We start from the raw sequence: 22,045 nt of genomic DNA on the forward strand, positions 1-22,045 counted from the left end.
GAGCAGCACCCATACAAATCTCCAGTCGCTGCTTCCATGTCAATGGTGGATGTTGAAATTTATTAATATAATTAATAAATTAAATGCCCAAAGGAAAATCTGGAAACTCACTATTAGGGCGGTTACAAAATAGGGTTATATATTTTGGTAACCACCGCATAATTGAGGGTGATTACATTACGTAAGTTTTTCCTAAGAAGAGGCGGCTCTCATCTCTCTCTCCATCTCTCCTAAAAACGCAGGAAAGAGTTCCTTGCTTTAGATCACTCTTCCATCCTTTCCACACGGCATTTGGGTTGTGGAAATTATTCCCTTTCCTAGTGATAGTGGAATCACCCTGTAAAGCTTTGGTGGTGGAATGAGAACATGGATTCAGATTTACTTCCGCCACATATACTTCATATTTGGGAAAGCGAATCCAGATAAGGATCTTTCCCTTTATCAATTATGGAATTGAAAATTACATGGAGTATAACCTACATTGGCATCAGAGCCTATGGTTCCCACGGTTCTTTCTTCCTCTCCATTGTTTAATTTCATTGTATGGATCCAATGGGAGGATCAAAGGTTTATGGAAACTCGCGGAGAATCCAGAGTTTAATATGAAACCCATGGGAGAATTGATAAGGTTTTTGGAAACCCTTATGTTTTGGGTTTGGATTCGAGTGGGAGGATCCTTGTGAATTTCTCTAATGAAGTTTTGCATGAATTGATAATCCATGATAATTATTTTTGTTTAATATTTATTGCTGGATTTTTTTCATGTGTTTTTGGATGTTTTTTTGGATGTTTTTTTGGGAGAAAAAAACGTGTTTTACCGTTTTTTGAAAAAAAATCGTTCAAGAAAAATTAAGAAAAGCTGTTTTTTTTTTTGTCATTGTGGACCAAACAGACGATCGTCTGGTCAGATGGTGGTCCGTCCATTGGTCTGACAAACCACAGTGACCCAGACGGATTTTCGGTCTGGGAGATAGTCGTTCGTCTAGTTGCAGAAAGCCAGACGGATTTCAGACAGAGAGCCATCTCTGAATCCGTCTGAGACATTGTCTAGTTTTGAATGTGTTTCTATTTACTGGACATCAATGACTTGACAATATATGTGATGTTTGAGCATTGAGGGCCTAATGGGGCCTAGTGGGAGCTAATGAGGTAGAAGTGTTCTGTGTAAACCACCTCATAGCATTAACATGATTGCACGTTTTATTTTATTAAAACTGTTTTAATTATGGGTCTATTAATCATGTTTCTTGCACAAAATGAAACTATTATATAAGTCTATGTGGGTTTGCATGAGAATATGATTGAATGTTTGTTAGCATCTCTTTTGGTTTAAATGCTTATCCTATAGGTTGACTATGCTAGTGTGATTTGTTGTTGCTTGAGTTGTGTTTTATACTAGAATAGTCGAACTCATCCTAGTATATAATGTCTCTAGAATAAATGGCTGCTACCAAGAGCATTGTTGCTGACTTCACGAAAGGAGATAAACTGAATGAGAGGAATTATGACCTCTGGCACCGAAAGGTGTAGTATCTCCCAGAAGAGTAAAACATGCTGGAAACCATAAACTAGACCATGTCCCCACCTGAGGAAGGTACCACTGCACAAGATCGCAGGGACCTTGAGCTTTACAATGCCTGGAAGAGGAAAGGTCAGGTTGCTAGGATTAGTATCCTAAGCTCCATGACGGATGACGATGCTTCGGTTTGAGAAGCATAGGACTGCAAAGTCTTTGTGGGAGGCTGTGAAATTCCAATACAAAGGGACTTCCACCACAAGAAGCCGCTAGCTCGGACTCACCTTTGATGGTTATAAAATGCGCCAGGGTCACACCATGAGGCAACATATAACCATCATGTCGAACATGATTAGTGAGTTGAGCGCATGTGGGCACCAAAAGACTGATGAGGAGCAAGTCTCTGCAATCATCAGGTCATTGCCTAAGTCTTGGGAGCATATGAAGATCTTCTTGACTCATGTGATGAGGTCAAGACATTTGATCAAGCTGCCAAGCACCTTAAGCTAGAGGAGGATCGGATGTTGGCCGATGCTCCTCACACTGAAGTACTTGCTGCTGAAGCAAGCACTAGTAAGGGTGCAGGCTTCAAGCGCAAGAAGGAGAGAGCTCAACCTCAGCGCTCCAGGCAAAGTAATCAGAGGTGGGAACAAAAACATGAGTGGTTTTTGAGACATGGTTTTAAAGTTGTATTTGAAAACAACTCTTTGGTTTTGTATCTAGGTGATACAGTTTATGGTTATGGTTTTCTTCATAATGGTTTTATTGTATTGGATACAATTGATAATTTATCTAATCCTAGTAATGCTTGTGTTTGCCAAAATACTGTGTGTATTGATTCTAATTTATGGCATGCTAGACTAGGACATACTGGCTTAGATAGGATGAACAAGTTGGCAAGAGAAGGTCTCTTAGGCCAAGCTTCACTATCTGATTTGCCAACCTATGAGTCATGTCTAGCAGGAAAAGCAACTACCATTTAAAAAGGCTTTGAGAGTCTCTCTTTCTTTAGAACTTATCCATTCAAATGTGTGTGGACCCATGAATGTGCATACTAGAAAAGGACAGGCTTATTTCATCACATTCATAGATGACTATACACGGTATGATCACATTTATCTAATTTCTCATAAATCAGAAGCTCAATAATGTTTTTAGAAATTAATGAGCTTAGTTGAGAATCAATTAAATAAAAAGATTAAAACTCTTAGAACAGATAGAGGTAGAGAGTATCTCTCCGATATGTTCAAAGGGTTGTGTGATGAAAAGGGAATATCTAGACAACTTACTATTCTAGGGACTCCATAGGAAAATGGGGTTGCTGAGAGGAGGAATAGAACCTTGCTAGACATGGTGAGATCCATGATAGCGCAGGCAAATCTACCCATCTCTTATTGGGGAGATGCTTTGCTGAGTGCGGCCTATATCCTCAACAGAGTTCCAACCAAATCAGTTCCTTCCACATCATATGAGTTGTGGACCGGAAGGAAGCCAGATTTGAGTTACTTGCGCGCATGGGGATGTGCAGCATATGTTCACTCTACTTCTCACCAATATGGAAAGCTTGGACCTAGAGGAAGAAAGTGTATCATTGTGAGATATTCTGAACCCTCAAAGGGCCATGTCTTTATTGGACTAGATGAGAGTGAGAGGAGAACGGAACTTGAGTCTAAGGATGCAACATTCTTGGAGAATGATTTTCCATCCTTTTCAGAAGTTAACAAAGAATCATCAGAATTCTTTGAAATACAAGATAGTGGTCTTGTCACTCCAGGGATTCAGATTCTGGATAATGAACCTGGGATTCATCCAGAAGATCCTAGTGGAAGTAGGAGTTAAGATGTGATAGCTACCTCAGAGGGTGAGCAAACTGACATGCACTTGCGCCGTAGTGGGCGCGGACTAGTTCCTCGTCGACATTTCTACATAGAGGATGAAGCCTACATGGTAACAACTGAAGAGATCGACTGTGAGATGACTTCAATTGATGAGCATGAACCGAAGAGCGTGCAAGAAGCTCTTGAGGGGTCAAGCTCAAAGGAATGGTTGAAAGCAATAGAGGAAGATTTGGAGTCAATGAAAGTTAATCATGTCTGGGACTTGGTTGACTTGCCGTTGGGCTCTCAAGATCAAGAGAAAGGCGGATGGATCTATTGAGAGATTCAAGGCTTGTTTAGTGGCTAAGGGCTACACCCAACGAGAGGGCGTTGATTATGAGGAAACTTTTTCCCCTGTGGTTAGGTTTTCCTCAATCCACCTCATACTAGCCATTATTGCTCAGTTGGACTTGGAGTTTTATCAGATGGATGTAAAACTGCTTTTCTCAATGGAGAACTTGAGGAAGAGATTTATATGGATCAACCTCAAGGCTTTGAAGCTAATGGACTTGAGCGCAAAGTGTGCAAGCTTAAGAAGTCCATATATGGCTTAAAGCAAGCATCTAGACAGTGGAATGGGCGCTTCCACCAAGCTATGATGGAAAATGGGTTTTCCATGCTTGAGGAAAACGATTGTGTTCATAAGAGATCTGATGGTAATTATGTAATTCGACCACTGAACGTAGATGACATACTTATGGCTAGCAATATCAAAGAGCTATTGGAAACCATTAAGAAATGGTTGTCCTCCGTATTTGATATGAAGGACATGGGTGAAGCAAGCTATGTGCTTGGTGTCAAGATTGTCAGAAATAGGCAAAAGAGATTACTAGGTTTATCTCAGGAGACCTATATTGACAATGTCTTGACAAGATACCAGATGCACAACTGCAAACCAATTGATACTCCAGTGGAGAAGGGTTTACATTTGAGCCTTGATATGGGTCCTAAGACTCCAGAGGAGAAAACCATGATGGAAAGAGTTCCATCTTCCAGTGCAGTGGGTAGCCTAATGTACGCTATGATGTGTACTAGGCCGGATATTTGTTATGCGATGGGTTTGGTTAGTCGATACCAATCAAACCCAGGCATAGAGCACTGGAAAGCAGTCAAGAGGATATTGAGATATCTCAGAGGAACGAGTAACTACATGTTGTGTTACCAAGGATCGGATTTGCGGTTAGTTGGCTATAGCGATGCCAACTGGGCTGGAGACATCAATGAGCGCAAATCAACCTCTGGATATGCTTTCTTGCTGAATGACGGGGCCATTTCGTGGTGTAGCAAGAAGCAGGCTTGTATATCCCTCTCGACCATGGAAGCAGAGTATGTGGCATGCTCAGCTGCGGTTCAAGAGGCTGTTTGGTTGAGAAGATTCCTTCAACATACTGGAATTGTGATGACATCCAAAGAGGCTGACCTTATCTACTGTGAAAGTACAACAGTTCTTAGCTATGTCAAGGACCCCGAGTATCATGGGAAGACCAAACATATACAGTTGAAATATCACTTTGTTAGAGACATTATATCAAGGAAGATAGTTGTACTTAAAGCACATATCTACTAGTCAGATGGTAGCTGACCCTCTTACCAAACCTATAGCCAAGGATGTTTTTATTTCTCATGTAAAATCCTTGGGAAAAACGCCGCCAAAAATTCATCTACAACGGTGTTTCCATGAAACACCGCCACAACGGCTAAAAATTGCAAATGCCGGAACTTAAACAAATGAAATGCCACATATACGACGGCATTTCTTGGAAACACCATTAAAAAATGAAATGCCACATCAATGACGGCATTTCTATGAAACGCCGCATCTATGACGGCATTTCTATGAAACGCCATTAAAAATGAAATGTTGCATCTACGATGGCATTTCTTTAAAATGCCGTTAAAAATAAAACGCAAACTGCCAATGCTATATGTGATCAGACATACGACGGCGTTTTTAAAAAATGCCGTGACAAATCAATATACAACAAAAACGACCTACAACGACACTTTCAATAAATGCGGCTAAAAAAAATGACATAGAATACAAAATGACCTACAAGGGCACTTTCAATAAACACCGTGATAAATGACATGACAAAGTAGTATATAACTGCGTTTGAAAATAAATGCCGTGACAAAATGATATACGACCGCACTTTAGATAACCGCCGTAAAAAATGATGTGACAAATGATACAAGGACACTTGCAAAGAAATGCCATGACAAAATATATGCAATGGCGTTTTAGAAAAACGCCACTATATGTTAACATACAAAGGATTTTTTTAGAAAATGCCGCTATAAATTAATATACAGCGATGTTTTATGAAAACGTTGTTGTATCCTTATCCAATGTGCCGCCGTAGGCCCATTTTCTTGTAGTGCATGATTTAAGAATTTTCTAGTTAATTTCGGAGTTGTTTGAAACCTAAACGAGAAGTTTCCGATTGATTTGAACATGTTATGTCCATACACAGAGCATTGGTCATTGCCCTGGTCGCCCCAGGTGACCAAGCCTAATGTTGGCAGATTGGTGGTTGAGTTGATTGCCCTGATTGCCCAAGGAAACCCACCCAAGCAACCAACCCACTGCCAAGTGGGTTTTCTGTTCTCTTTTCAACTCTAAACCTCTAGAGTTGTTTCTAACTTTGTCATCATGTTGTTAGGACTCCTTGACAAGCTTGAACTCATTCTTTGACCTATTCTACAAAGGTTGTAAATCGATAACAATGTGAGGACATTCACTTACATATAACCCTAGTCACATTCTTATTTGTAATAAGATTTGAATGTATGTTTTATGTTGTTGTTTATGGTTTAAGAATGATTACTATGACTGTATGATTTAAGAATATAGTTGATTAATGATGTTATGCATACATGGTAAATATGTGGCTGTTTGGACTTGGAATGACTTATAACTTGAGAATGGGATTGAATCATATTATGATGCGAATGTAGGTTGTGATTGTGAACTAGGGAATGCCATTTAGGTATTTTTGTCTTGCGATGTCAGTGGAGGTGGTATGGGATACACTCCTATGATGCTCCTTGGCGCTTTTCATGATCACTAGATGTCATAACTAGGAAGTCTAGATGATTTTGGTTAGAAACCCCGTCACATCATCACCTTATAGGCGGGGTATTAATGCCGAGTGACCCATGGCAGCGGTATTTGGTTGGTGGGGGCCCAAGAATGTGAGAAGCATTAGGGGACACACAACATTGCTATGAGGGTCATTCATTGGTAGGGTTGCATATAATAGGCTTGGGCTTGTGGGCCCCCAAGAATGCGATAAGCATGAGGGGACACGAGAACTTCCCGCGCATTATATGTGGATCACCAATACGGTTAAGGGAAGGTGTAGTCCGAGAAGGAGACATTGACTCTAGATAGAAAAGGATATTGAACCAAGAAGGTGAGAAGCATGAGGGGAGGTATCTGGACCTAGTATGAAGTGACTAAGTAGATAACTTGCATTGGGTTAGGCTTATTCCTGACACGCGCTAGTACTCATGCCAATGGTGTGGTATGAGAGAGGTGACATAAACCCTAGCCATGGTGATAGTCCGAGAAGTATGCCTTAACCCTTTACCCGAGATCTCAAGACAGGTAACCAACCCGTGAGAGATCAAAGTGATGATACCTTCCAAGAAGAGGTTGTTGTTCCATCTTAATGCGTGTCTACCATTAGAGACTAGCATCCGTTAGAGTATAGTTGCATTCTTGCATTTTGTCTCATATCATATTGCATCATACTATGTTATTGAATTGGATTGTAATTTGTTATTTGTATGCAAATTACTTGCTGAGTTCTTTTAAGATCACCCCTCACGGACAATGTTTTCTTTAGATGACTTTACAGGTGAAGAAAAGATCCCGAGCTCATGTTCAGAGATCCTTTCCATATATCATACAACTAAGAAAGCAATGGGAGTTGACGGTGGCTCATGGTACGATCCATGTACTGATATGGAGCACTATTACGACTCCAATTAAAAATGATAGAAGACCCGTCATACATTGATGGGACTACGCACTAGACATCGATCCTAAGTTGCAAGAGTACAAGCAATTGAAAAAAAAGAGATGAAATTATAAGAAAACGAACCACTAGAATACTTGGAGCAATTTTGATCGCTTCCTTTATTCTTTACAGTTGTATACGTTAGGTTTATTTTTCTTCCACACTCTGTTACTCTGATTATTTGACATCACTTCCGCTCTCTGATATATTTTTTTGAGATCCTTACAAGATCCTTACTTTTGATTTAATTATTTAATTATATTAATACATTGATTGATTCTTGCTCATGATTATACTAATGTGTGGAATGGTTGGATGATTGTCTGATACTTGATCTTCAGGGCTGTGGATCACACCTCTGGGTATTCGGGTAATAGGGTACTGGTTGAGGGGATGTGATGGATGAATCGCCCACCATACCCACTAGCACACGAAGTTCGTTGACAACTCTATGCCTAAACTAAACTTGTTTATGCCATGACCCTATCTCAAAGTTTAAAATTGTTATCCCTAACCTTGAACCCTGGCAGGACAAACAAAGTCAAGTCCCGCCCTAATTGTCCTTGATTGGGTCAGATCAGGATATGTTAGACTTGCCTTGTCCTTGTCCTTGTCCTTTTCCTTGGCCCTAACAGATCTAATAAAATATATCTTCGGTAAATTGAAAATGAGATGGACAATTAGACAATGGAACTTCCAAAATCCTAGCTATTATTAAGTTTAATACAAGACTCAAAGAAAAAGATATAATTCCCTAAATATTAGTATTGCTTATGTGTTAAATCCAACATAATAGTATCTCAACTAGATGTGCACCAGAAAAATAAACTTCCATAATTTAACTTGGTGTTAAATTTAAATCATACGATGTAAAAAATTTTAAAAAAATAAACAAAAACAGTATAACTTCCAATCTACCACTTACTATCCATGTCACACTATAAAATTTGATATCAATAATATCTCAACTAGATGCACCTAAAAAAAAAACATAAAGCTTCCATAATCCAACCTGTTATTAAATTTGAATCATCTGATATAGAAAAGTAAGTTAAAGAAGCAATTATTCTTCCAAGCTACTGATAATATGATGACAAAAATCACCAAGAAATTGAAGAATTGGAGTCATGGGGTTGAAATAAACCAGGATCAAAATCAGAGCTCGAATCAAAGTTAATATAAGGGTAAATATTATTGTCAATTTAATTAAAATAAAGGTTGAGATTAGAGGCTAACACAGAGCTGTTTTAGTGGTTGAAACCAACACCTTTTACCAAAATCATCTGATATAGAAAAGAGGTCGTGGGTTCAACTCTCGCTGAGGCATATTAATATCCCCATCCCCTGCTTAATAAAGCCCCTTTGTACCAAAAAAAAAAAAAAAAAGTTGAGATTGGAGACAAAATCAAGGTCGATCAGAATTAGGGCCAGAGTTCGGGACAGGTAGCATAGAACAAAGAATAATTCCAAGCCTTGGGTTCCGACTTGGGGTGATGTTTAGCCATTTCAGAAAGAAAGATTTTTTGGCGATGTTTAGCCATTTCAGAAAGAGGCAGCATGAGAAGTCCCTTCAAAACGATATATGCCATATATCGGCAAAAAATGGGCCAGAAATCGCTGATTCTTTGATTTCTTGCCTTTTTTTTTTTAACAAATTCTTTGGCGATTTTTTGTCATATGTATATGAAATTAGGCCAAAACGTAAGGTTGATTGATCAAAATGCAATAAGTATGGTAAGGTTGATTGAAATTTTGAAATGCATAATCAGAAACTTTAAGATTGATTGAAATTATAATTAAAAACCAAATTTAAAAGCTAATGTTGATTGAAATTATAATTAGAAACAAAGATGCAATTGAAATTATGTAAGGTTGTTGTAATTGTAAACAAAGATGTATGATATTATAAAGTAAGGTTCACTAAATCTATAAATTTATAATCAGAAGTCAAATATCATAAGTTAATGTTTGTATCTCCTTCTATTATAATTACAATTTTTTTTTAAAAAAAATCAGACCGAAACCTAACAAGTGTCGCCAAGGAATTTTCCCTTGTTTAATAAAAAGAGTAAAACATTAAAAACGTTTTAGAAAAATTTCAAAAAAAATAAAAAGCAAGAATGGAAGGAAGACCAAGTTTTTTCTTTCACATCTGCTAAAGAGGAAGATGAAGTTTCTTCCACGAGAATCAGTCGGCCCTTTTCTGTTAAGATATTATTGCCAATTACCTAATAGGATATTACAGATATTACAGATATTACAGATATTATTTTCAAATCAGTCGTTAAAAACCAAGAATAAGTAACAGACGACGGTTTGATAAATACGCCAACCTGAGTTGGTTCGTATTCACATTAGGAAAAGAGAATGAAAGAAAAAGTGGACTTTGTATAGCAAGTTACAGGCGACAGCAGAAACAACTGAGGAAACTAACAATCGAAGAAGTGCTTGCTTGCGTAGGCTAAACCGGGTCACGTACTACACCTCTATAAATACCACCTCGTTCAGGCTCTTTTTCACATTAATTCGAACGTTTGTGAATCCTGTACAGAAGTCTATAGCTTCGACTCCTGTCTATTTGTGTTTTGTTTCCTTTCTGTTTCTTGAGGATGGAAGCTGCTGGGGAGAAAAAATATGCTTTACTGATGGCTGCTAGAGACTCAGAGTATGTGAAGAAAGTGTATGGTGGGTACTTCAATGTGTTTCTGAATGCATTTGCTGACGAAGGGGAAACATGGGATATTTTCAGTGTTGTGGATGGAGTGTTCCCTGACTTGGATGATCTTGATAAGTATCATGGTTTTGTAATCAGTGGTAGTCCTTTTGATGCTTATGGAAATGACTCCTGGATCTTGAAGCTTTGCTCTCTGCTGCGTAGACTGGACTCCATGGGGAAGAAGGTGCTGGGGATATGCTTTGGCCATCAGGTACTCTTTTGTATAGGTTTTTATTAATGAGCTACTTCTTTTACTTTCTCGTAGAGTTCACCTCTTGTCTTGGCATTTACATCTTGGTGTGTTTCATTGACTAGGTCTTGTGTCGAGCACTCGGTGGTAAGGTTGACAGAGCTTATGGTGGATGGGACCTTGGGTTAAGGGAAGTCAACATGTTAGGGGAATTGCCGCCCTGTAGCATCTTTGATGGCCTACAGGAGATTCCATCCACGCTCACCATTATTGAGTGTCACCAAGATGAGGTACCTAGCCTTGCTCACCTTCTGTTCTCCCCCCCCCCCCCCCCCCCCCCTCAATTGTGCGTGTGTGCACAGCTCCAAATATTCTAAGGTGTAGGCCTTGATTCTTGACATTTCATGGGTTGACTACTTATTAGGTCAAGGGTCAAGTCGTCAGTATATAATTGACCAACTCTAAAACCACTGATTTACCAAAATAAATAAATAAAAATCAGCAACTCTACTTCTAAAACACCAAATATTGTCAAAAATGAAAGAGTTGACGGCATAGACTAACCATAAGGCTGAACACAAAGGGTGTAAAGGGGTATTCTCTTGGGGAGAGAAAAGACTGAGAACTACACATAGTATGGATTTTTCATACATTTATTTTCCTACATCCAAGTTCATTCGACTCAGTTTACATGCACCTCGCCTACATCCTTAAGGCAATTTCTTCGTCCCTAGCCCCAAGGGGATTCAATCTCTTGACTTCACATTTCTTGTTTAAAACTCAATACAATTGCTTGATTTCCTATTTTTATGGGCTTAATTTATTATCTCATTTCATATCAATCTACAAGTTGTATAGTTACTAATAAGATTGAACTCAATGGTACAGGTAAGAGAGGTTCCATTGGGTGCCAAAGTGATTGCATTCTCCAACCAAACTGGAGTGGAGATGTTTGTTCTAGACCATCACATATTAGGCATTCAAGGCCATCCCGAGTACACCAAAGACATCTTACGTAATATAATTGATCGTCTTACTAACAACTACTCCATAAAGGTAAATAATCACTTCTTTTATGCTACTTCATTACCATGATTCAATCCCTTTTGAAGGAGAAACTTACTTATTTGATTTTTCTACAGAAAGAATTTGCTGAACATGTGAAATCAAGATTGGAGCTTGCAGAACCAGATAGGAAGTTTTGGTTAAAGATATGCAAGAACTTTCTAAAGGGAGCACAAGCTTTGTGTGCTTAGTTTGATTCTCTCCCTCTATATTCAAACTAAAAAGATGATGAGTAATCTTTTTAGGAAAAAAATAAATATCTAAAATGAAGACCTCCTTCATTTCCTACAATAAAAGAAAGTTAAAGAAGATAAGTTATTTGTAGAGTGAAGATCTCCTTCATTCACTGTAATAGAAGAAACTTGTTGATATGTACTTGTTTTATTTGATGAGAATCTAGTTCATTTGGTGTTTGAAGAAACCACATGGTATCAATCCAGATCTAGCTAAAGGATATATGGATATGTGATAATGATTGGTTATGTCCAACGTGTGATGGTGATTGGCTACCCTATACACCCGTTGATGGTGATTGGCTACCCTATACACCCGTCCACCACTGGTGATCGTGATTGCACTTATGCTGCAATCTGTTTTCAACAGAAGCCAAACCTCTATTACCTTGTACAGTTGACCCAATAGCGTTTGCAATTCTATAGCTTGACTATATATTCAGCCTTGCAGCCCTCATCACTTGATGCAACCCGTCATCTAGATTTGCAACTACTTGATAAATTATTGAAGCCAGGTTAGCTCAATAGTGGTGTTGGCAAGAGCCCTATATTCGGCCTCAATACTAGAGCGTGCAACAGTAGCTTCTTTACTAGAGTTCTAGAAAATTGAATTACTACCATGAAAAATTGCACATCCTACGCTTGGCTTGCAATCACTAGGACAGCCTGCGAAATTGGCGTCAAAGAGTCTGAGAATTGTAGTTTAAGTGGCTCTAAAAACACCTAATCATGATCCAAAGTGCCTTTTAGATATTGCAGATTGGCTAAACATCGATTCAACAATCAATAGTTGGGGCATGCATGAATTGAGAGACTTTATTTATTGTAAACTAAATACTTCCAATGGTCTAATATAAGGTTGGATCATGCATGGGCTGTCCAGAAGACTTGGTGAGAGGCAGGGAAACCACCATAGTAGTGGAGAATGCTTTGTAATTTGTCATGTCAACCCTCTGTAACAAATCTGATAGATATTGGTGCTGAGAGAGGATTATTCTCATATGTGTTCAAAGAACATTGACAGTAAGAAGAAGTGTGGTGGTCCCAAATCCTTATGAACAGGAACAGAAACAAAAACAGACATAGAGGCCATAGTCTGAAAAAACGATAACAAGGAGATCAAGCATCCATATCAAGCATTGATCTTGTCTCTAGCCAATCAAAAATAAAGTCCTATACTGATGCGTCCAAAATCTGCTCAGCCCTTAGATCTCCTCGTGATGACCTGCAAAACGAAAGCGTCAGATGTGGCCCGACCGCTGGGGTTGGGAGTCCACCTCCGAAGGCTAAGTCAGTTGATGAACTTAATCACAAACGGCTTTGCTTGAAGCACAGAGCTAAGGAATGAAGAACTGGGAAAGGTGATCTAGATCGTAAGCCCCTGATAGTTTACGTCTACCAGTATGTATCTGAATCTGAGTCCCTCACCTCGTATGGCAGTGAGGTTTAATGCTTTTCACTAACCGATTTAAAGACCTCAAAACAAAAGATGGTCTCTCCTAGATATGCTCTATCTTTAATTTGCCTGACTATTGTCCTTCGTTGAAACTTGGCACACTTAGTTTGCTTAGCTATAGAGTGTCATCAGTCATACTCACAATTCAAAGCATCAACTAGAAGGCGTATAACTATCAAATTAGTGAAATAAGCAATGGTTCATCTACCTCCCAAAGAAAAAGGAACTAGCTACTCATTATAAAAAAGCTCATAAAACTAATAATAATGGAATTGAAACTCTTGCAAGGATTGCTACTAATCGGGAATAGCACTCTAACGAAAGCTTCAGTTTCAGACCACAAATGCTACTAAACTCCTAGATAGAATAAGATGGAGATTGGTTCATGGTCTTCTTCTTGCACAATGAGAGAGAGAGAGAGAGAGAGAGAGAGAGAGAGAGAGAGAGAGAGAGAGAGAGAGAGAGAGAGATGGAAGCCAAGATCCTTGTTTGCCATCTTCCCCTCTATCCATGGCTGACTCTTCCTTTTTATCTCTCATGCACCCTATGAATTCGTCCTCTTTACCCATTAATTTGACCCTTATTTGTTCCAATTCTTGGAAAACTCAAAACTAGAAAGTCGTAGATATTTTTTGTCATCTTTTCATTACATCATGAATCACCTCAATCCGAGTTCAAATAAGAAAGGTATGCCCAAAAATACCTAAGGTGGGTCTGTTAGCAAGATTTTGGATCTTGTTACTAATTTTGTTCCTTGGGCCTTCACATGTTTCCAATCTGGATAAGATTCATGCTCACCTTGTATTAATTAAATTGAATCTCAACATTCATGATTCTTGGGCAGCAAAACTGAATCCCATGATTTTAATTTGATTAAAGTCCACCAATATCTAATATGTTTGTCAACTTTCCTCCATATTATCTGTAATAACCAAAATCACCCTATTCCTGAAAAAGACACAATGATACTCAATAAGCTTTCTTCTAATTAACGAAGTATGGGCTATGATGCCCCTTGGCGCTTTTCATGATCATTGGATGTCATGACTAGAAAGTCTAGTTAAGTTTGGATAGGAACCCTGTCATATCATCACTCTATCGGCTAGGTATTGATGTCGAGTGACCCGTGGCAGCAGTATTTGGTTGGTGGGCTCCCAAGAATGCAAGAAGCATGAGGACACATAACATTATCATAAGGGTCGGAGTTCCTTCCCATATATCATACAGTTGATAAAGCAGTGGGAGTTGATGGTAGCTCGTAGTACAATCGAGGTATCGGTATGGAGCACTATTACAGCTCTAATTTACAATGATAGAAGACGTTTCATACGCCGATGGGACTACAAGCGAGACATCGATCCTAAGTTGCAACGGTACAAGCCATCGGAAAAGAAGGCAAAACTAGAAGAAAGCAAAACATTAGAAGACTTCTTCATCAGAAAAACAAAACATTAGAAGACTTAGATTAGTTTTGATCGCTTCAATTATTCTTCTCAGTTATAGACGTTAGGTTTATTTTACTTCCATACTCTATTACTCTGATTATTTGACATCACTTCCACACTCTAATATTGGTTTTGAGATCCTTCTGAGATCCTTACTTTTGATTAATTCTTTAATTATATTAATACATTGATTTATTCTTACTTATGATTGGACTATTATTATGTGGAATGGTTGGATGATTGTCTGAGACTTGATCTCCAAGAGCTGTAAATCACACGTTTGGGTATTCGGGTAATAAGGTACTGGCTGGGGGATGTGACACGGTGTCCGACGCACATGCGACTATAAAAATATCTTGACTTTTAAAATTTCTTGCAAAAAATCCATAGCCACCAAGACTTGCCAAATGGACCCACCACAATTTACACACAATTAACCAACATCGGGAAGCTTCCACTTGATAAATTTAAATAAAGTTTTTCAATGAAAATATAATGTTAAACATCATCTTTCATGTGCATCTCCAAAACACAGAATTACTATTGACGATCAGTACTCCGTTGTTGTTGAGCCAAGGGAATAGCATCTTTCGTATACATCACAAGGGTTTAAATGAACATCTATTAGTTTCATCCAATATTTTAGTTGTTTGACTATAGAAAGGTAAGATTTGTTGAATGGATAAAATTTTATAGGATGCTTACTTTAAAAAAAATTTAATATTAAAGTATCCTTTTCTCATCGATTTGACAAACTCTCAAATTTAAATAAAATCAGTTCAAAAATGCAAAGGGCATGCAAGTGACCAGCCATTTAAAGGATAGTCCACTCAAAAAATCACAATCGATGTTCTTTGTTTGTTAAACCCATAAAATCATGTTTTCATAAGGATGACATAAAATTACAAAGCACCTGAAAGAAAAGAAGAAAGAGTTAAAAGGGATGGCTCTGGAAATTGGACCCAACAACATTCATTATGGGTTTATCATATGTATTTCCTCAAAATTACAACTTTTCACTTGCACCCCTCCAAAAAAATCCGACCTTATACTTACCCTCCTAAAGGTAATGGTTATTTTACACTTAAAACATTAAAAAGAAATTAAGGGTATTGATTGTCTCTTAGTTGTGACTATGAAAAACCAATTATGCCCTCGTTTATAAAAGGACATAATTGGACCACAAGACCAGATTGCCTTCTTTTGGGAGCAGGATTAGAGGATACGAACATTTACAATTCAACCTAAACTGAAGTTTTTTTCTTTTTTTTTGTATTTTTCTTTTTTCTTTTTCTTTTTTTTCTTTTTTTCTTCTTATCTTTCTTTCTTTCTTATTTTTCTTTTTCTTTTTCTTTTTCTTTCTTTCTTTTCTTTTTCTTTTTTTTTTTTTTTTTTGTTTTTTTTTTTTTTGTTTTTTGGACTTGGAAATAAATCCAAAACACATACCAGAAGCTTTGATACATTGCAACACTTTCAATATAAATGGTCATATCTTTCTAGCATCGATATGGAATCCTACTTATGTTATATTGACTTCATATGAATCCCTTGTAACTAACACCATAACCATGATTTAGATCATTGCCACAAAAGCAATAGGATATATCTAACCGTGTATGTTATGGTACAATTAGGGGCGGACCTATAGAGGGGTCGGGGGAGCCATGAACCACCCCCCAGATTTTTTTTAAATTTATATTAATTCCCTTATTTATTTATTTTTAGTTTTTATATTAATTTCCTTAATTTTTTCAGATTTTTCTCTTCTCACATGTGAAATGTCACTATTTGGCCCACCCACCCCCACCTCATATTGAGAATAATTTTTAAAGGTAAAATAATGGGTTTAAATGTCATTCCTAATTAAAAACTAACTTCTAATCCTTATTTATTTTTCCCTCTCTTCTCTTATTAGGTATTCAAAATGTCATTCCAAATTAGAAACTAACTCCTCAATCCCTATTTATTCTCTCCTATCTCCTCTCCCGTCACTCCTCTTTTTTTTCCTATTTATTCTCTTCCCTTTTTATAAGCGTGGGTTAAGAAAATTTGAAGAAAAAAAAATCTACTTCACAATTAGGTACTCTTTCTCTTTCTCATTCTCAATTTAGTTATCATTTCTTTCTTTTTTTCTCTATTTTTAGTTATTCTTTTTATTTGATTTTATATTTTATATTTCTTTATTTCTTATGCAATTTTTGTTATCTAATTTTGTATTGTGAATAAAATGTCTATAGTTAATAAGGTAACTGACTACCATTGGTTTGCCTCTTTTATTTAAAAAAACAAAATTTTGGTTTACATCTCCTTGCATCTAACTTTTTAGAGTTGAAGTCAAATTTATTTATTTTTTGGTACTTTAATTTACCTATATTTTTTGTTGAAAAAAATATCATTATCAATAATTTACTCTCTTTTTTTCAAATCTGTGTGGGCCCCATAAATATATGAAGGCTTATTCTTTAATATAATAAAATAATTTAGAGGTGGGACCCTCAATGGGTCTTATATGTGTGGCAAAAAAGCATTAGTGCTTCCCAATAGGAAAGCTATCTGGCTTTCATTCTTCAGCTCCCCCAATATTGAATCCTAAGTCCGCCCCTGGGTACAATGTGAGACAATGTTTAAATTAACCTCAAGGGCTTAGCTCATTGGACAATCGATACCTCATAATACGAGTTAAAGAATTCTGTTACGTATAATATTCTAATCCAAGGATACTCATTGGATTTTTCGTGATCCTGAATTAGAATATTACAAGCGACTGAATCCTACAAATCTCTTTGACACTCATTGAGAGAGCCCTTTAACCCAATGAATCATAGTTAAAAAGAGGCTACATAAACTGACATTAATAAGTTTATAAATGAAACTAAAATATAATATTTTAACTGAAGATTTTTTTGTGATTAAGTAAGAAAACAATATTTGTCTATTTCAATTTCTATTCCAACTTCCATTTGAATATATTGGGTTCCAAGTCAATATATTCCTTTTGCAATTTTGAAAGTAAATTCCAAACACATACCAGATGCATTGATATGGTACAACACCTTACATGTATGACTGTCTTTCCAGCATTGGTTTGGAATCTATTTATGCTGTCAAGATTTCAAATGAATTATTTTTTTAGAAGTTGGCAACTTTATATTAGAGGGGCGGGGCTATGACATGCACTATAGGGTGTGTTAGGGTTGCAACTAGGTCGGGCTTTTTGCAATTCCAAGCATAGCCCTATATGTTCTAATCTGAGCCCATCCCGCCTTGACCCTAGTTCAGGGTCAGATTATTGTCTCTGACCCTAAGCCCTACAGGGCCAAGCCAAGCCCATTCTCGCCCTAATTGGCCCTAATTGGGCCGGGTAGGGATGGATTGGCCATGTCCCTAGTCCTGACCCTGATTAACCTTATCCTTGGCCCTGATTGACCCTATCCTGGCCCTAGCCTTAATTGGTCATATCACCAATATATATATATATATATATATATATATAATTCATAGAAATATAAGATGATTCAAGATCATACAAAATAATAAAATAGTCAATAAGTTGATAGTGTTGCTTTAAACATAAGTAAATTCAAACTCCATAATTCTATATTGAGCTCTAAAAAGTCTCCTATTGCTTTGGTGATGGAAATTGAAAATCTTTCCCATTGATATCTTTGTTAACAAGTAAATCAACGATAATTTAGTATTGATATTTTTTTCGTAGTTAAAGAAAACGATATTTTAGTTACAAACATAGCTATTTGTCCTTAATAAGTCTTTTTTTCCCTCTTGAAATATCACATTGGAGGCAAAAGTAAGATGTCAATATTTATGATCAGAAGTTGGGGTGTAGATTTGTTAAATATTAATTCTCTATATACTAGCTTTTCTTATTTATAATATATTATCTCGCCTTAGTCCAAAATAAAATAATGATTTTTGAGAACTAAAAATGACTTAGTTCGAAAAACAAAATTTATCTTAAAAATAATATAAAAAGTGAACTCATAGTTTAATATGATCAAAATGACTGAAGGTCAAAGTCGAGACTTATAGTTATATCAATGTTAATATGAAAATTAGGGTAAAAATCTAGTACATGATCAAGTCAAATTAATATTAAAACTAGAGCCAAAATTAGGGTCAAGATCAAGCCAAAATCTGATGCTTACTACATTGGTAATGAGGATATAATTTATTTTATTAACTTTTTACAAAACATGATCATGTTTTTAAAGTTTGGCACGTGTCAAGTATTCACGCATATGGATTAGAATTAATTCCTCTCCATATGACTGGAGGGTCCAGACTCAAATCAAGGCCAAAATCAGGGCCAAAATCATAGGCCTAGATCAAGGCTAAGATTATGGCCAATATCAGGGCTAGGATTAGGACCAATATCAGAGTCAAAATCAAGGTCAAAATCATGTCAGAATCAGGGCCAAGATCAAGGACAAGATCAGGGTCAAGATCAGGGTCAAAATCAGGGCAAAATCATGGCCAAGATCAGGGCCAAAATCAAGGACGGGCCGGGATGGACTGGGTGGGCCAGAGAATAATCCTAGGCCCACCCTTGGCCCTGGTTCAGGGCCACAATATTTTGGCCCTAACCGGCCCTTAGAGCCAAAATCTTTAGCCCAAGCCCTATTCGGGCTCAGGGCAGGCTTATGGCGGGCTTAGGGCGATTCAGCGCCAAACTTGCACCCCTAGGATGTGTCGAACCCGTCACCAATGACCCCTTTACTAAGATGCCGTATAAGCAATAAAATACTTCCAAAGATTAAACTATGGATGTTATGGTTTAGTGAGAGAAAAACTATCTTTTGGGAAATGGAAAACATCTAAACCTTACCGCTAAAGATGACTGGATGATGACCAACACGGCAACACCTCCTCGTTGAAAAGGTAAATGTTCAACGCTCCACCTTACCGCTAAAGATGACTGAATAATGACTGATGCGTTCAAAATCTGCTCAGCCCTTAGATCTCCTCGTGATGACCTGCAAAACGAAAGCGTCAGATGTGGCCCGACCGCGGGGGTCGGGAGTCCACCTCCGAAGGCTAAGTCGGTTGATGAACTTAATCACAAACGGCTCTGCTAGAAGCACGAGCTAAGGAATGAAGAACTGGGAAAGGTGATCTAGATCGTAAGCCGCTGATAGTTTAAGTCTATCAGTATGTATCTGAACCTGAGTCTCAGATTGTGTGTTTTCGATCCCCCTCACCTCGTATGGTAGTGAGGTTTATATAGAGTGTACCTTCGAATCTCCTTCGTTGGATGCACTTGAGCCTTCTTCGGGTAGTCGTTGGATTTTAACAGATAGATCCGTTGAGCAACAGACTTCTACTAGTTTGGACTAGTATAGGACTCCTGAGATAACTCTTTAGGTTATGCGATTATTATCCCTTCGATAATGATTAGCCGCAGCCGTCAATTCGAGTCTGCCATCATTAGGGTAATTACCCTAATCCATAAGTAGGATTAGGGCGTGCTTGTAGCTGAATCAGTTTTCTTCTTCAGCAAGCCATCTTTTGGATCCGGTTCGCTCGGGAGCGAGTCGGTTCCCTCTGCCTCGACCGGGGTCGAGGGTCGAACCAGGTATGAACCCGGTTTGATCATAATTTCTCCGTATCAATGACCAACACGGCAACACCATAACGGGAAGATCATGGCTTCAATAGCCTCCTTATTTCATATATATATATATATATATATATATATATATATATATATATATATATATATATATATATATATATATATATATATATATATATATATATATATATATATATATATATATATATATATATATATATATATAATATATATATATATATATATATGAATCCATAAGGCAACTGCTGCCGCAAATAAAAATCCCACCTCCTCGTTGAAAAGGTAAATGTTCATATATATATACCGTTGAACCCAACAAAAATATTTATTTATCAAAAAGAGGACCAAAAATATATTTGAATCCAAATTGGTAGTCTAGATTTTTGATCTGTTATAAAAATATAAAAAATTAAACAGAACACCGTAGCCATCAAATTCCTACCATATATACCAGTTTTTCCTTCGAAAATTAGAGACTGGAAACCAAAACCCTCTCAGAGACTCCAAGAAAAGAAGCCTTTCTTCTCATCTAAAGTTCCAGCAATGTCAAAGGAGCTGCTCTTGAACTCCTCTGGTCATTTGAGCGTCTTGGGGATTCTTAATGAAGCTCTACAAATCTTCCCAAGAAATGGGAAGATCATGGCTTCAATAGCCTTGTTCTCTCTCCTTTCAAATTGTCTTCTCGACCTAGGCTACCATCTCTCTGTTGAACCATACATCTTCGATCTGGTGATGGACACATTCCAGCTACGAAACACACAACCTGGTAGCCCTGAGTACCAAGCCCCGGTGATTGCATTGAAGAAAGATGTGGGAGTCGTTCTGCGCGATGAATTGATCATGGTAGTAGCCAGCTGGGTTGTGTCTCTGCTCTCCATGGTTGCTACAGTTTACGCTTCAGCCATGATTTACTCTGGCAAGAGAATCACTGTTAAGGATCTTTTAGCACAGATCGGTAGAATTTGGCGTGGACCAGCGATCACTAAGTTCTATATTTCTCTCATGAGTGTAGGTTTGTTGTTCTTATTGTAATTATATTTGGCTTGCTCACCATATTTACCAAAAACTACCATTTTGCGTTATCTTTCACTAGCTCTCTTGATGGTTCTTTTGGTTCTCGCCATATGCCTCTACATAGCTTTGATTTGGATGGTTGGCCTTGTGGTGTCCGTTTTAGAAGATGCTTGTTATGGAGTAGTAGCTCTCCGGAAAGCTGCAGTGCTTCTGGTGGGAAGAAAGTTTCAAGGTTATGCCATCAGCCTTCTTGTGATTCTAGTGCCAATGCCAATATCTGGTTTTGTTGGATACGCGACCAGCTATATGAAATTTTCGCCAATGCTGAAAGCAGCTTTGCCTTTCATGTTGACAATCATCATGAGCTTGTGGAGTCTGTATGTTGCGGTGATGTTCACAGTTCAATATTTTGAGTGTAAGAAGCTCCATGGAGAAGAAGTGAATATGGAGAAAGCTTCAGGCTATAGAATGTTCATTGATGTTCCTCAAAGTATTGCATCTCTAGGAGTGGCAAATCCAGGATTCAACTTTGGGAGGCCAAAGAATAAAAGTCCAGATAACCTTCCACTAAAAAAGCATTAATGTTTTTTTCGTTACACATTTTGTGTGGACCCTTATATAATCCATTGGGGGTCTCATCTCAGAATTATTTTATTATATTAAAGAATAACCCACATGTATTTTGTGGGGCCCACCCAGTTAAAGAAAAGGGTAAATTATTAAAATTTTTTTTTACAAAATATAAATAAATTAAAACAACAATACAAAAAAAAATTACACATAATTCAACCCTAAAAAGTTATATGCAAACCAAAAAAAAAATTGGTAGGAGATGCAAACCAATTCTTCTTCTTCTTTTTTATTTCTTCTTCTTTCTTTCTTTCTTTCTTTTTTTTT

General features: G+C 37.5%; 2 protein-coding genes across 2 annotated transcripts; both read left to right on the top strand.

Annotated features, from left to right (window-relative positions):
* The first annotated feature begins 9,966 nt into the window (after positions 1–9,966).
* On the top strand, positions 9,967–11,580 carry LOC149018515 (gamma-glutamyl peptidase 5-like). Its single transcript, XM_089153899.1, has 4 exons — positions 9,967–10,345; positions 10,450–10,614; positions 11,213–11,380; positions 11,467–11,580. Exons 1-4 carry the CDS (start codon positions 10,028–10,030, stop codon positions 11,578–11,580), a joined length of 765 nt encoding a protein of 254 aa, XP_089010025.1. The 5' UTR covers positions 9,967–10,027.
* A 9,097-nt stretch (positions 11,581–20,677) lies between these two features.
* LOC149018516 (uncharacterized) lies at positions 20,678–21,730 on the top strand. Its single transcript, XM_089153902.1, has 2 exons — positions 20,678–21,146; positions 21,228–21,730. Exons 1-2 carry the CDS (start codon positions 20,678–20,680, stop codon positions 21,728–21,730), a joined length of 972 nt encoding a protein of 323 aa, XP_089010028.1.
* Positions 21,731–22,045: the final 315 nt, after the last annotated feature.

Source organism: Hakea prostrata, chromosome 4, assembly GCF_041222555.1.
Source record: "Hakea prostrata isolate BN-2017 chromosome 4, UWA_Hpros_2, whole genome shotgun sequence".
In the NCBI taxonomy this organism is placed as follows: domain Eukaryota; kingdom Viridiplantae; phylum Streptophyta; class Magnoliopsida; order Proteales; family Proteaceae; genus Hakea; species Hakea prostrata.

Bases quoted from the DNA above. Each gene is read 5' to 3' on its own strand.
- LOC149018515 (XM_089153899.1), top strand. From the start codon at position 10,028: ATGGAAGCTGCTGGGGAGAAAAAATATGCTTTACTGATGGCTGCTAGA. The intron at 10,615-11,212 runs GTACCTAGCCTT...TCAATGGTACAG, and splicing joins TTGAGTGTCACCAAGATGAG to GTAAGAGAGGTTCCATTGGG. The intron at 11,381-11,466 runs GTAAATAATCAC...ATTTTTCTACAG, and splicing joins CTAACAACTACTCCATAAAG to AAAGAATTTGCTGAACATGT.
- LOC149018516 (XM_089153902.1), top strand. From the start codon at position 20,678: ATGTCAAAGGAGCTGCTCTTGAACTCCTCTGGTCATTTGAGCGTCTTG. The intron at 21,147-21,227 runs GTTTGTTGTTCT...ATCTTTCACTAG, and splicing joins TATTTCTCTCATGAGTGTAG to CTCTCTTGATGGTTCTTTTG.